The sequence below is a fragment of the Ambystoma mexicanum genome, chromosome 11 (genome assembly GCF_040938575.1).
Source record: "Ambystoma mexicanum isolate Mex_15411 chromosome 11, UKY_AmexF1_1, whole genome shotgun sequence".
NCBI classification, from domain to species: domain Eukaryota; kingdom Metazoa; phylum Chordata; class Amphibia; order Caudata; family Ambystomatidae; genus Ambystoma; species Ambystoma mexicanum.
In genome coordinates, this window is record NC_090934.1 from 643,313,564 (window position 1) to 643,326,125 (window position 12,562).

General features: G+C 40.4%; 1 protein-coding gene across 1 annotated transcript in view; it reads left to right on the forward strand.

Annotated features, from left to right (window-relative positions):
- Positions 1-12,562, forward strand: part of ANO3 (anoctamin 3) — a 2,087,603-nt gene that overhangs the window by 1,721,917 nt on the left and 353,124 nt on the right. Inside the window, exons 15-17 of the mRNA XM_069623502.1 lie at positions 3,670-3,810; positions 5,199-5,363; positions 11,680-11,716. Coding sequence (XP_069479603.1) covers positions 3,670-3,810; positions 5,199-5,363; positions 11,680-11,716 — 343 coding nt within the window. The remainder of the gene's footprint in view (positions 1-3,669; positions 3,811-5,198; positions 5,364-11,679; positions 11,717-12,562) is intronic.

Consider the following 12,562-nt stretch of genomic DNA (forward strand, 5'->3'; position numbering starts at 1 on the left):
CACCATCTCTCGATCATTTTCTGCTAGCTCAAAATGCAACTGTTAGACTAGCCCTTGGAAAATGATAACGTTGCTATATCTCTGCTACCTCAATGTTGATTTATTGACTGGAAGTCAAACACATCTTGTTCCAGGTGCTATGCCATACCTATAAAGGCCTGATGGGACCTTCTTTCCCACCTTACTGAAGCAATTGTCAACTGTCACCCAACACAGCTCTAGTAGTATCCAATACTGTCATCCTTACTGTCCCTAGTTCTAAATGCTCAACTTGTGGAAGCAGGCATTTGGCATCGGGGGTCCCCACTGCCATCAGACTAAAACTAATTATTTTTAATTGAAATCTCCTCAAAATTCCCCTTCCTCTGTAGTGATGAACAACATAAATAGTTTATCTCTCCGTGCATGGAATATAAATGAAGCCCACCCACATACTCACTCACTATACACAAGGGAGAATATATTAAAGCTCTCGACAATACTGATTCAGTGATTGGTCTTTTCTTTAGCTGTTTCATTCTGCACGTCTAATTAATTTTAAATCAGTAATATACGTGGGACAATCTTCTTCTTTAATTACATTGACTACCAGAGGTTTGCAAATATCCATTGTTCGTGCTACACATTTAGTGAATGCCTTAAAAGTGTAATCTTTTCAAGGGAACCTAAACAAAACCTGCCACTTCGAATTGTTGTGAATATTTTTCTCGATTTAATGCACCATTTGACTGCTTCACTTACTATTTATCTCAGCAGCTTTTATGATATTGGCTAGGCCTTCTGTGGCATCTAATTAAGATGTCTGCTTTCTCACTCAACCTCCTTAACATGGAAAGACATGTTGTAATGGACCGAAAAATGGATATTGGTGGAATAGTTGTATATCGTATGCAACAATATTAATTTCTCCATCTGATAATTCTGTAGAAAAATCAAATACTTTACTATGAACCCGTAAGTGGTTCAGACGAATTTTGATTGCATATTATCTCAGTTGTACATCAATGTGTTGGAGGCAAAGCAAATGTCAGGTGCTTAGAGCCCACTGATGTTGTGCAAGGGGCCAGTTTCCAAGTACGGTTTATATTGGGGCTGCACACATTTCAGATGCACTTTGTGATGCATGCACCCTTATTTGTTGGAGCTTTGAGTGGGCTACATGGACGTGAGTCATAATTCAGAGAAGTACGAAGACCACTATGATTGTGCCCATAAACCTTATGACTGGATTCAAGGTTTGTTGGACAGAATGAAGACTAGTGTTGAATGGAGGTAGAAGTGAACAAGATTATTGAACTGTGACATCTTCAAACCATTTTGCTGTGATTTGATTATGTCTGGATTTAAGTCTTGACCTATTTTAAGGTATCATGAACATGTAAATATTTATTTATTGTGCATTTGTAAGGCACATATGCAACACATATATTGTGTTTCCAAGCGCCTACGGGTTAGCAGGGAGGAAACATGGGAGTAAAAGTCAATATAACAATAAAAGATAGTAGGCTTTGTGAGCATTCAGAACGTGCAAGTGCAGAGAGAGAGAATGGATGAGGGAGTGGGGGAACATGAACACGAGAGATCTTGAATTTATGAGTTCGTGTTTGATGGTTCTTAGCTCTGCTTTGTTCACAAAGTTATTGGGGAGCTGTGTGGGTGAGACTTGATGGTATAGATGTCTAATGTCAAGATATTTCATTTTAGTGTGGTCTTTTTTCTGTAGGGGCCTGGATTTGGAAGATGCACACGTGTTACTGTATATGGATGCATGACGGTAGTCAGTTGGTAATTAACATTGTTGTTGAAAACCTGTTTCTGTCTGGTTGTGGGCTCACTGAGAAATGATGGTTTGCTTGCAGCAGAGTTAGAGATCTTGCTGAAGACCATGATGAAGTGGTAGAGTGATTTTGGGAAGAATTTGGTGGCAGCATGGCAGAATAAAACAGCAACACTAATAGGTCTGATTGTTAAATGGTGATTATTTTTAAAATGTCTTGTAGGAGACCTTCTGCTGGATATTTGTAGCATTTGGGATTTAAAATATTCCTTCCACTAGACCGGGAACCTGGAGGAACTCCGGCCTGCAATATGTGAATATTCTGTCACTAATGACTTATAATAGGGAACTGCATACATTTGCATATACATCTCCAAAATTAAGCATCATGTCCATTTTCTGAACCAATCCAAAGGGCCTGCATAATGATGAGTGCTTGAAGATACATCTTTTGAGTTTGGCTCCAAGCACTTTGGATCAGCTACAATTGTCTTGCATCATAAAATTTACATATGTACCATGGTAGGTATCCATTCAGGTTTAAATCTTAACGTTCGGGTTTCGTTGCCTGTTAGCACAGTACGGATGGTTTCCTCTTTATTTCTGGGTCAACACTCTTAGGTTCTGCTTATCAGCAAGGAAGAAACACACAGAGGAACAGTTGCATGCAGCTGCAGGTGGATAGATACAGAACCTCTGGTCGAGCTGACGTGACTTGATTTTATACAGAGAACATATAGTAATGAGGTTGTGTTCTACTTTAAACAAAGTTGGGTGATTTTTTGGGGTCAACTTCTTAGGCTTTGCGAACTAATTAAGTAAGCAACCTAATTAAGTAAGCAAATTGCTGGTGTCGCGTCGGTGTGAAAGGTGAGTTTGGAGGAACCACTAACCCCTGTGCGAGGTTGCAAAATATTTTCTGGCGTTTCCACGCAATGGCAGCGCCACAGTTGGTTTGGAAGGTATCAAACTCCCAGGGCCCTCCTACTGGAGAACTATGATATAAATAGCTTTGTTTCAGTATTTTAAAATTGGAGTTTGATACCTTCCAAACCAAGTGTGGCGCTGTCATTGTGTGGAAACGCCAGAACATGTGTTCTAGTTTATGTTCAAAGCTTGGAAATGTACTGTTCTTGCATTCTTGCTGGGAAAAGCGAAAGTGTAATTTGCTCGACTAGTAATCATGCACACGACTATCACCAATAAAAAGGGTTATTTATTGAGACAAGCAATATGTTTCTGAAACAGTGACATCAGCTTTGAGAGTACCATTCTCTAGATGCTGGTATCCAGAATTGGCCTGATTCTCAAAGGCCCAGAGTTGCAGAATGCAAGGTCACAGTATGTGCTGCACAGCTCTCTGCACACAAATCCTTGAATCTGAACAGGTATTTGTGTGCGGGTGTGGATCGACTGGCTGGGGCCCAACGCTACTATGCTTATTTAAGTGCATGGTGCTTTCCCAACACCTAGGTAGCCAATTGCCACACTGCCCCCATGTGGTTTGAGTGCTGGAGATAGCCACCGAACCACGTGTGGACAGTACATGTGTTCACAGTGGTACTATAAGATGTCCACCTCCTAATTCAGCCTAGGTGTTTCGATTTCTGGCAGAGGAATGTTGCCAGATGATCCTCGTTTCGAGGGCATGCCTCTATGAATCAGGAATATGCATGGAACCTTGTCCATCCTCCGCTGTCATGCTTCTTACCCGCAGTCTGCAGGTGCAATGCTCTAAAGCAGGGAATCGGCATGCATTCAGTAATAGGTACTTGCTACCTCAGTGGTCCCGGGGTACAAGAGTACTGTCCACGCGCCTGTGCTTTGTTGCGAATGCTACACATCTCCCAGACGATGACTTAATATTCATTGCTCCCTCTCTCTCTTGACAGGAAGAGTTACGTCCTCAGTTCGAAGCAAAATATTCCAAGGTGGAGCGCGTCAATCCAATCAGCGGAAAGCCAGAGCCCTTCCAACCTTTCTCTGACAAGCTCAGCCGCCTTATGGTGTCTGTCTCAGGAATATTCTTTATGGTATAGTATCACGTTTGCTTCAGCATTTACAGCCCAGTCATGTTGAATCATGAAGGACATTAAAAGGGGGCGCACGCCATTGCTGCGTGCAACCCCTCTGGTTCTTCTTTAAAAGCCCCCTCTGATTTAATCAATCTCGCTGCTTGTAGCATTTCGGTATGTTCTGTTCTTCCAGTGCCCGAACAAGGCTTCTCAACATGCAGCAGTTTCAAATTTGTTTCCAATAGTGTTTAAAAACCGGACCATCATTGCAGTAAAGTGTGGTGTGATGTCACTTCATGCAATGTCATCAGGTGTCAAAGGTCGTGTGATGTCATGTATCGAAATACACCCTCGTTGTTCATGAGCACGATCAGATGTTAACATGCTACATGGCTCGAATGGGAAAAATGGCATATTCATATAAAGAATCACTCTTTGTTGTCACATCTCAGAATGTCACATCTCAGAATGTTTGTATCTTTGAACTTTGCCAATTACTTTAGGTATGAAAAAGATGGCAAAGAATATATGTGTTATGTTAATTTATAGTTCCAATGTTATTGGTATGTGGGCATGCTGAAGGGGCAAATGATCTGCTTTCATCTCCAGCTGTATTTTAAGACCTTTCTCCCAAACATTGTAAATACAATGGGCCTCATTACACGGTAGGCGGTAACCATATCGCTATTAGCGCCATGGTTGCCGCCGGTATTTTACCGTGTCCGCCTTGGTGGATGGCGGAATTACCGCCCTACTCCAAGGTTAGGGGGGGTGGTAATTCCCCATTCACCAAGGCCCTTACCCATTCCCATTTTTGCCCCCATAGGGCATAATGGGAATGGGGAAGGCGCTAATTACGGTACCGCAAATTGCGGTACCGTAATTAGCACCAAGGTCCCGCAAAGGGAACTCGTAGTAAGGCGGTAAGGGTTAACGGTCACCGTAGCATTACCGGTACCCGTAAACCCTTACCGCCTTCCGTGTAATGAGGCCCAATGTATTTATTTTCCACGTTTTAGTTTAAATGTTGATAACGCCTCCAAATAACCGTATCAGCTCTGCTGCTCTTCATAGTGGACTTAGTTAAAAGTCTAACTTCTACTGTAAAGACATTGTAGAAGGCAATCCCCCTACAAGGACCGCCAGGTGGACATTTCTGGGTGGGATGTAAAATCGGCCATGTACAGAGCTTCCTGCAAACCTGGATGGAGTTTCATTACTGTGTATAATCCCAGTCCAACTGCGGTTTTCCAACGATAAGAAGCATGTGATATCGCCTTTGTTGAGGGTAACTTTTTGTTAATAGGGTCAATAAAATTTAAAAAATACTTCTCGACAATATATTTACACCTATTGTTAAATATATTAAGTGTAACCATCATGTGACTTTGTTTTGCTTATTTTAGATTTCTTTGGTGCTTACTGCAGTGTTTGCAGTTGTAGTATATCGCCTGGTTGCTATGGAGCAGTTTGCCTCTCTCCATTGGTATTTCATTAAGAAGTATTGGCAGTTTGCAACATCCGGCACTGGAGTCTGCATCAATTTCATGATCATCATGTCACTTAATGTAGTAAGTTCATTTGTTTATTTTTAAAATAGTGGTAAACGTATTAGATGCTCAGTAGGCAGCACAGAATGTTTTAATGTCTACCACACACCACACTGTCATAGTATATCATAAGCTTGTTCCTTGTAATAGCATGTTAATGAATAGATTTCAGCTGAAATATGGTTGGAATGTAGAGAGAATGCTTACATTCCACTGTCCGTCCCAGGTTTGGTATGTTTTAGAAATATGTGCTATGGCCAAATGCACAATGCTGGCTTGCCAGACTGAACTGCCAAAATATATCACATAACAAGCAAACTGAGCTGTCACTATTAAATGTAATTATCTCTCTGTTATATTTCTTTTGACTCCTATTCAATACAGATGTTTATTTTTGGTGGGCTATGTCACTGATGCTAATACAGATTTTGTCTGCAGTCAGCTGCACTTGGATCCACATCGCCAATATAGACAGGCCTTGCGTCAGCCATGAACAGGATCATTCCCGTTCCAATGAGAGGTCTGCTGCATGCACCCAGCTGAGGGGGCTCTCCTTGCTTCACCCAGTGTTATCAGAAACCAAAGTCTGTTGAAAACTGATCTGCTTTCACAAACATCTGTCTCTCTGAGGGTTGCAGATATTGGTCCGAGTATCTCCCGCAAAGTACAGCCCTCGCTTTATGGGACCATCTGTGTTGAGTATTATATTTGTATTTTGTTTGTATTTTAAAGAGCGCCTTAAGCCAAATTGCTGTACAGAAGATGAGGAACGGTACAATATAAATGAATTAACAATAAAATTCACAGAACAATCACTCAGGGATGTTGGAGTAAGGAAGACTTTGGGCATTCCAGTGAAGAGGGGCAAGAAGTTCAAAAGAGCGAAAACGAGATTGAGCACAGGGAGGACGGGGGGCTACCAATAAAAACTGAAAAGGGCAAAGAGAGCAAGAAGGAATAAAAAATGGTATCAATGCACTAAGATAACTAGGATCCAGACCATAAAGAGACTTGAAAACAAGACAGAGAACATTTTATTTTATTTGAGAATAAAAGGGTAGCCAACCAAGAGTTGCAAAGGACGAAGAGATAGAATCAAAATTCTGACTTTCTGACAAAAGTAGCACAGCTGTCAGTGAAAGTGTAAATATTGTCTGTACCTTCTTCTGGGTATGAAGCCCCAGATTAGTTCCCAAAAATGTCACTTTCCATGTACAGAAGCAGAGATTTAGACTAAACCGATACAAAGGAAACATAATGCAGCATAAGCCCCTCTTTCTTATAACATTTCTTGCACCATGAGCCACAACACAAATGCTACAGATCAAAATTATTTTAAAAAAACAAGCAGTAGAACAAATGTAAAAGCAGCGGTAGAAAAATGAGAAATTATAAAAGATCAATAGGGCAATCAATCTTGAAAGATTCCAGAAGCACAGAAATCAAAAGAAGAAACTATTTTTCACAATTCTGTGTAGGCCTTTCAAATAGCATGCTGAAATGCCAGCAATAAAATAGCCAGACCCATATTAAATCAAACGCAAATACCTTCTTGGAGTAGCAAAGTATCACATCTAATAGAATAAAACATTCACATCTTTCAGAGGGATTAGTGCACACAATCAGAGAGCTCTTCAGAGAGAAGTGTGTAGAATCAGAGAACAATTGATTTGATTCATCAAATGCAGATGCATAACCCCATAAAGCAGACGTTGTTAACCCCATCTCCGAGCATAGACTTCAACTGATCATATCCTGGCCCATTCACATGTTTACCAACATCAGTTTAGTGAATGAAATTAGGTGTAAAAAAAAACAAGACGACACAATGTGTCTTGGTCTTAATCTTTCCATCGTCAGTGTCAACTATTCGTGTACCAAATGGAAGAACATGTACTTCAAAGCAAACAAAGCCATGTAAGATCAACCAAACCAAACTTGAATTCGATTTAAAAGGTCTGGGTAAAGAGAATTAAGAGTGTTTGAGTTAGTCCACCATGGCATTGACGGGATTCAGTAGGTTGACAGCCCCAACAGAAGGAAGTTGGCCTCTGCCAATAGAGAAACACAATGCCAGACTAGCCAATGATGAATATCTGGAAGCCCTATGTCATTTGTTGTTTGTCCATGAACATCAAGATTAACTGTCACTCAAGCATAGGATGGATAGGGGTTGATAGTATTGTCAATCATGGAGAACCCCCAGCAACGTGATAGGATACCTGATCTAGTCCAGAGGTAACTGTATAGACTCACAAGCATTTCAGGTTTCCCTTCATCATTATCACTACTAGATGTGTTGAAAAGATATTCACTTCTGATGGTGAAAAGTAGGAGCACTGATTATTAGGTCACTGCTTAAATCTCTGTATTATATTCCAGTTTTAAAAAGAATATTGTGCCTGTAGCATATTCCCTTTAACATGGACTCCTAACAATATGACACATTGTGACCCTAGAGAAAGAGAGAAAAGGAAGTTCAAAGTTTGATACAATGAACCAGTGGCTACAAACTGAAATCTGGAAACATATACAAGAGACCAAAAATGTGCACAGGATGGTGAAAACAAACCAGCTGTGAAGTTGAAATGGTCAGGGGAAATCTGAATTTCATTAGAACTGAACACTTCAAGTACATTTCCTAAATGGCTTCAACATAGGTTACCATCTATGTGATTCGAGTAGTCTTTAACAAGTTTTAAAGAAGAACTAGGTAGTATAAAATCCCAGAGAAGGGTACCTAGGAATGTGTGAAGGTAAGGCACAAGCTGCCATTTTTCATATGAACTGGCCATGATTACCCAATATGACAATTGCCAGATATTTCTCTAGGAGATTAATTGAAACATGCATGTAAACATCAAAGAGATTTAACAGTGATATTAATTCCCAGGAGGTACAGTTTAAAGAATGCTTTGAGGAGGATATGCCCAATGGGAACTAACTTCACCTCACTAACAACGCCTAATACAGCTTTAGCATGTCTCTGGTTACTTGTTCTTTCTTGCAGAGGATATGTAGGCTGGCACCTCTTGAAAGACTGCTTCCATTTGTAGAAGTGTTAGTACTGATTTGCATATTGCTAGTCCCCTTCTGCGATGGCACAGATGAGCTGAAAACAGTGGTAATGCCATTTTCTAAGGTGCATTATAAACCTTCCACCCATTTCATTATTTTGCTTGCTGGAAGTTTGGATTGTCAGATATTCCCAAGATGGAATGTTTGATCAATGATTTGTCCATGTGAACATTCAGATGAATGCACATGTGCCTTATTCCGTGGTCATAGATTTCTGAAAGTTACTAGCTAGACTCCCTGGTCACTGTATTCACTTGCTTGATACCATGCGAAGCCTGCACAGCGTCCTTTGAATTATGATGAAGAATCATGTGCAGGTTGGAGTCTTCCTACATGGACATCCCAAAGAGTCATTTAGGGGATCTTCATATTCCTTCGTTCTGAATGTCCACTGAGTGCAGTATCCCTTTTTGTACTTACATTTCAAGATGAAGACATGTGTCGAAATAAACAATGTTTTTTTCCATCTGTGTGCCCTATAGCTCCACCTCAAGTAGAATCACCTGTGACGTACCATGCCTAAGTTCTTGATGGAAGTAACCTTCATATACATTATTTTACACTCTGTGTAAAAATGAAATTTTGAAGACTAAGGGCTGATTTACAAAAATGTTTTAACATGGGAAAGTCCCATTGAAACATGTTTTCTAAAACAGGCCCTAAGATTTTTGTTTTAGTGGTAGCATTGTTATCTTGACTCATCAAACGCCCTCTAGTGTTTCCTTGCACAAAAGTAAACTGGACTCTTGAGTTATGTCTTCAAGGTAAGTAGATTTAGTCAGGTTATAGGTTAAGTGTAAGTAAGGTGACAGAGCATCCACTGGATACCACCACCCGGGAAGCCAGCTTCAACCGACTTCTCTGTAACTCTGCCAGGGCAACACTGTGTAGATGATCTTACACTCATGACATCACAATATTTTTGGGCTGGAGCCAAGCCTTATTTGCATATGGTCTTTCCTCTTTTGTAATGGCTTGGCAGGCAAAGAACGATGGTCTGGAGGGTTGCCCAGAGCAATGCCAGAAATTAGGGCTCATTCCAAACCTTCCAGTCATCAACACTTTTGTTTTGCATAAGTCACCTTGAGTGGGATGGGTATGCCTGGACGTGGGCCCCGTGCCTGCTGGACCTGGAGACCCAAGCTACTCCTCACTGATGAGGCCCAACAAGGCTGAACCATTTTTGGGGATACTTGTGGTCTCATGCACAGGGATGGGGCAAAGCAGTTTGGGCTGGACTGACCTTTTAAGGGTGGGAACAAGGCTGATTTGCATATGGTGTTTGCCCTTTTGTAATGACTTGGCAGGTGAAGAACAATGGTCTGAAGGTCGCCGAGAGCAATGCCAGAGGTTAGGATCATTCCAACCCATACCTCACAGCCATCACCTCTTCTGTTTTGCGTAAATCACACCACTGCCATCCATGCTGTCACACAGGGAAAGGAAGGAAGATACCGTGCACCCTATACCAGGTTACACCCATTATGCCGTTTACAATAATTAGAGTAGAAGTGATCATTTTGAAGGGCTTCCTTCATTTCCTTCAGTCTCTCGTAAATACACATGAGTTGATACTTAGCTGTGTAGGTCGTAAATGTGTTATTTTCAGTAGAAAAGTGTATAATAGTGTACAAGTGTATTAGATACGTTTCCCCTTTGTATCTACTGAACCCAGCTGAACAGAATACTGTGAAACCATAAAGGGATAGCCAAATAGTTTAGAAAAAAATAATTTAATACAATAGTAAGTGTGAATGTGTCTTGAAGTCTCTTATGCTATATATCTGGGAGGAAACACTGAAACATAAACATATTTGAATTCCAGCATTCCCCAAATACATCTGTCGTATGTTATTTTATAAGGATTGTATACTGCTTCGTGTCACCACTGGCATAGTCTTAGAGTGTGTCACACTTTTCTGACGGTTGGCATATTATACCTCCACTAATCTGCAGGAGGACAAGAAGAAGGGAAAATAAAATAGGATGGGAAATCGAGAATAGGTGCCATATAGAGAAAATGGAGGATAGGATTCAGCAAGGGAAGCATGTTTCGTGATAGCATGGTTACTTGACAATTCTACTGGCCATACACCTATGATATAGCTAAAATGGATCTGTTCTAAATGTATGCAATTAGTTGGTATGTGTTACAAGGCAGATTTGGAGAATGGGTGAATGTGCACACTGTCTAGTATTTGGATCCATGTGAGGCCCACAATGTTCTCGGGACATTTGAAAAATTGTAGTGGCTTATTTTCCCACTACAATTTATACCGCAATATGAATTCTTGGATCCACAAGCATCAGGGCAAAGTGTGGCCAATTCAAGAACATGCTGTGTAAGATGCCATTGTTTGTGGCTAATGATGATTAAAGAGGGGTTACAACGGTCAAGTTGATCATTTTAAAATTGACAGCCTGGCACCTTGAAAGTGAACGTTTATTGGCAGACATTTGTTAAATCGTCACGTCATGCTAGACTTAATTTTACTTCCCGAGAATACAAAGGTCGCCAAAGCTGTAAACAAAGCAGTTAGCATTTGGAACCAGCTCAGAACTGTTTTGCACTGTACATATGGAGTTACGGAGGTTATTCGTAAGACCTATTTCCTATATACTATGGCTTTATCTTAATGGAGTAATTTTGCATGTATTATTTTGTAATTGTACACAATGAACTAACCACAATGTGTTCTCAATGGGCACCCGGTAAAATGGAACTGGGGTTGGGAGGCAGGAAATTATTTGAAAGCAGGTTTAAAACATGAAAAAGCTGCCACTTATGACTAGTGAGGCACGTCACTATGTTTTTATTATTTTACAGACACTCACACGCGCACAGTAGTCTTTGAACTGTTTCTATGTGTATGAGAATACTGAGGTCCCTAACAGACATCAGAATCCCACCACCAGATACCCGAGACCCAAGTGCGCAGTGACTTTTCAAAAATCGCTGGACATTCTGGGGATGTGTCCAGAAAATATCTATGTGCTGCTTACAGACAGCTTGGTCCTCGTTGATCAATCCCTCGTGTGTTGATAGAATACTTTGTCATGAGTAATCCATATGTGTTTTGCAGTTACTAATTCCCTCCACACCCACACCAGTGTTTGTGATAAGGTTTTGATTCAAGTGCTTTCGTCAAACTAGATAACATGCAACTTTGTAATACATTGGTAGAAATGGTGAGCATTGCAATCAAGCTATTCATATTAAAATAATACACGGTTTAAAGATTTCATTTTTTCATTGTAGGTATATGAAAAAGTGGCATACTTGCTAACAAATTTAGGTGAGTGCAATTACCATTCTTGTACTGTTTTCATCTCATTCGATATGATGTTTGAACAAATAAAGAGCACTTATGTGTATTAGAAATGTATCGGCTCTGCTGACTTAAAATTGGTCTCAACATTTTTCATTATTTATTTACTTTGCATTGTGACTGTTGGTTGGCACATCCTGCAGCACTTCTTGAAAAGTGATATTTGGAATTGTTTAAAAAAAACACATAGAAAGTCTTATGCATAACTGTATTTTTTTTAATTATCAGCAACCTTCTATTTTCTAAAATCTGCAAAACGTCTGTTAAACACAAACAGTTACATAGAAAAATATAGCTAATAGAAAACCAAACAAATCTGCATTTGTTTTTTTAATTTCAATAAGTTGCAAGTCTTTCTTCCACCTCTCTTTGACCAGTGTTGTTCTCACATGATCCCACAGGTCTACCCGAGAGGAGAGGCACATATGGTATAGAAGTGGCACCGTAGGCCACAGCTTGCATATTAACTTTATTACACCAAATCTCACTTGGGCTCAGATGTACCTTCTACTCGGAATCTGGAATGCTGCCTTCTCCTCTTTCTTGAATAATTGTGTTCCTCTTTCCTCCCGTCTTTGTTGCTATGTGTCCATGTCATTGATATGATATGATGTGGCATTTATAACGCACCTATACACAAGTGATTAAAAGCGCGTTTCATTGCCTTGTCTCGTCCCCTTCTGCATCTATTCTTATCTTTCTGAAGCTGCTGATTTGTGCATGCAGTGCCTTACAAATAAAAAATATTAGTATGCAGGCTCCACAACCAATCAGATTGCTCGGGTCGCAGGCTGAAGCAACACATAATCGAAA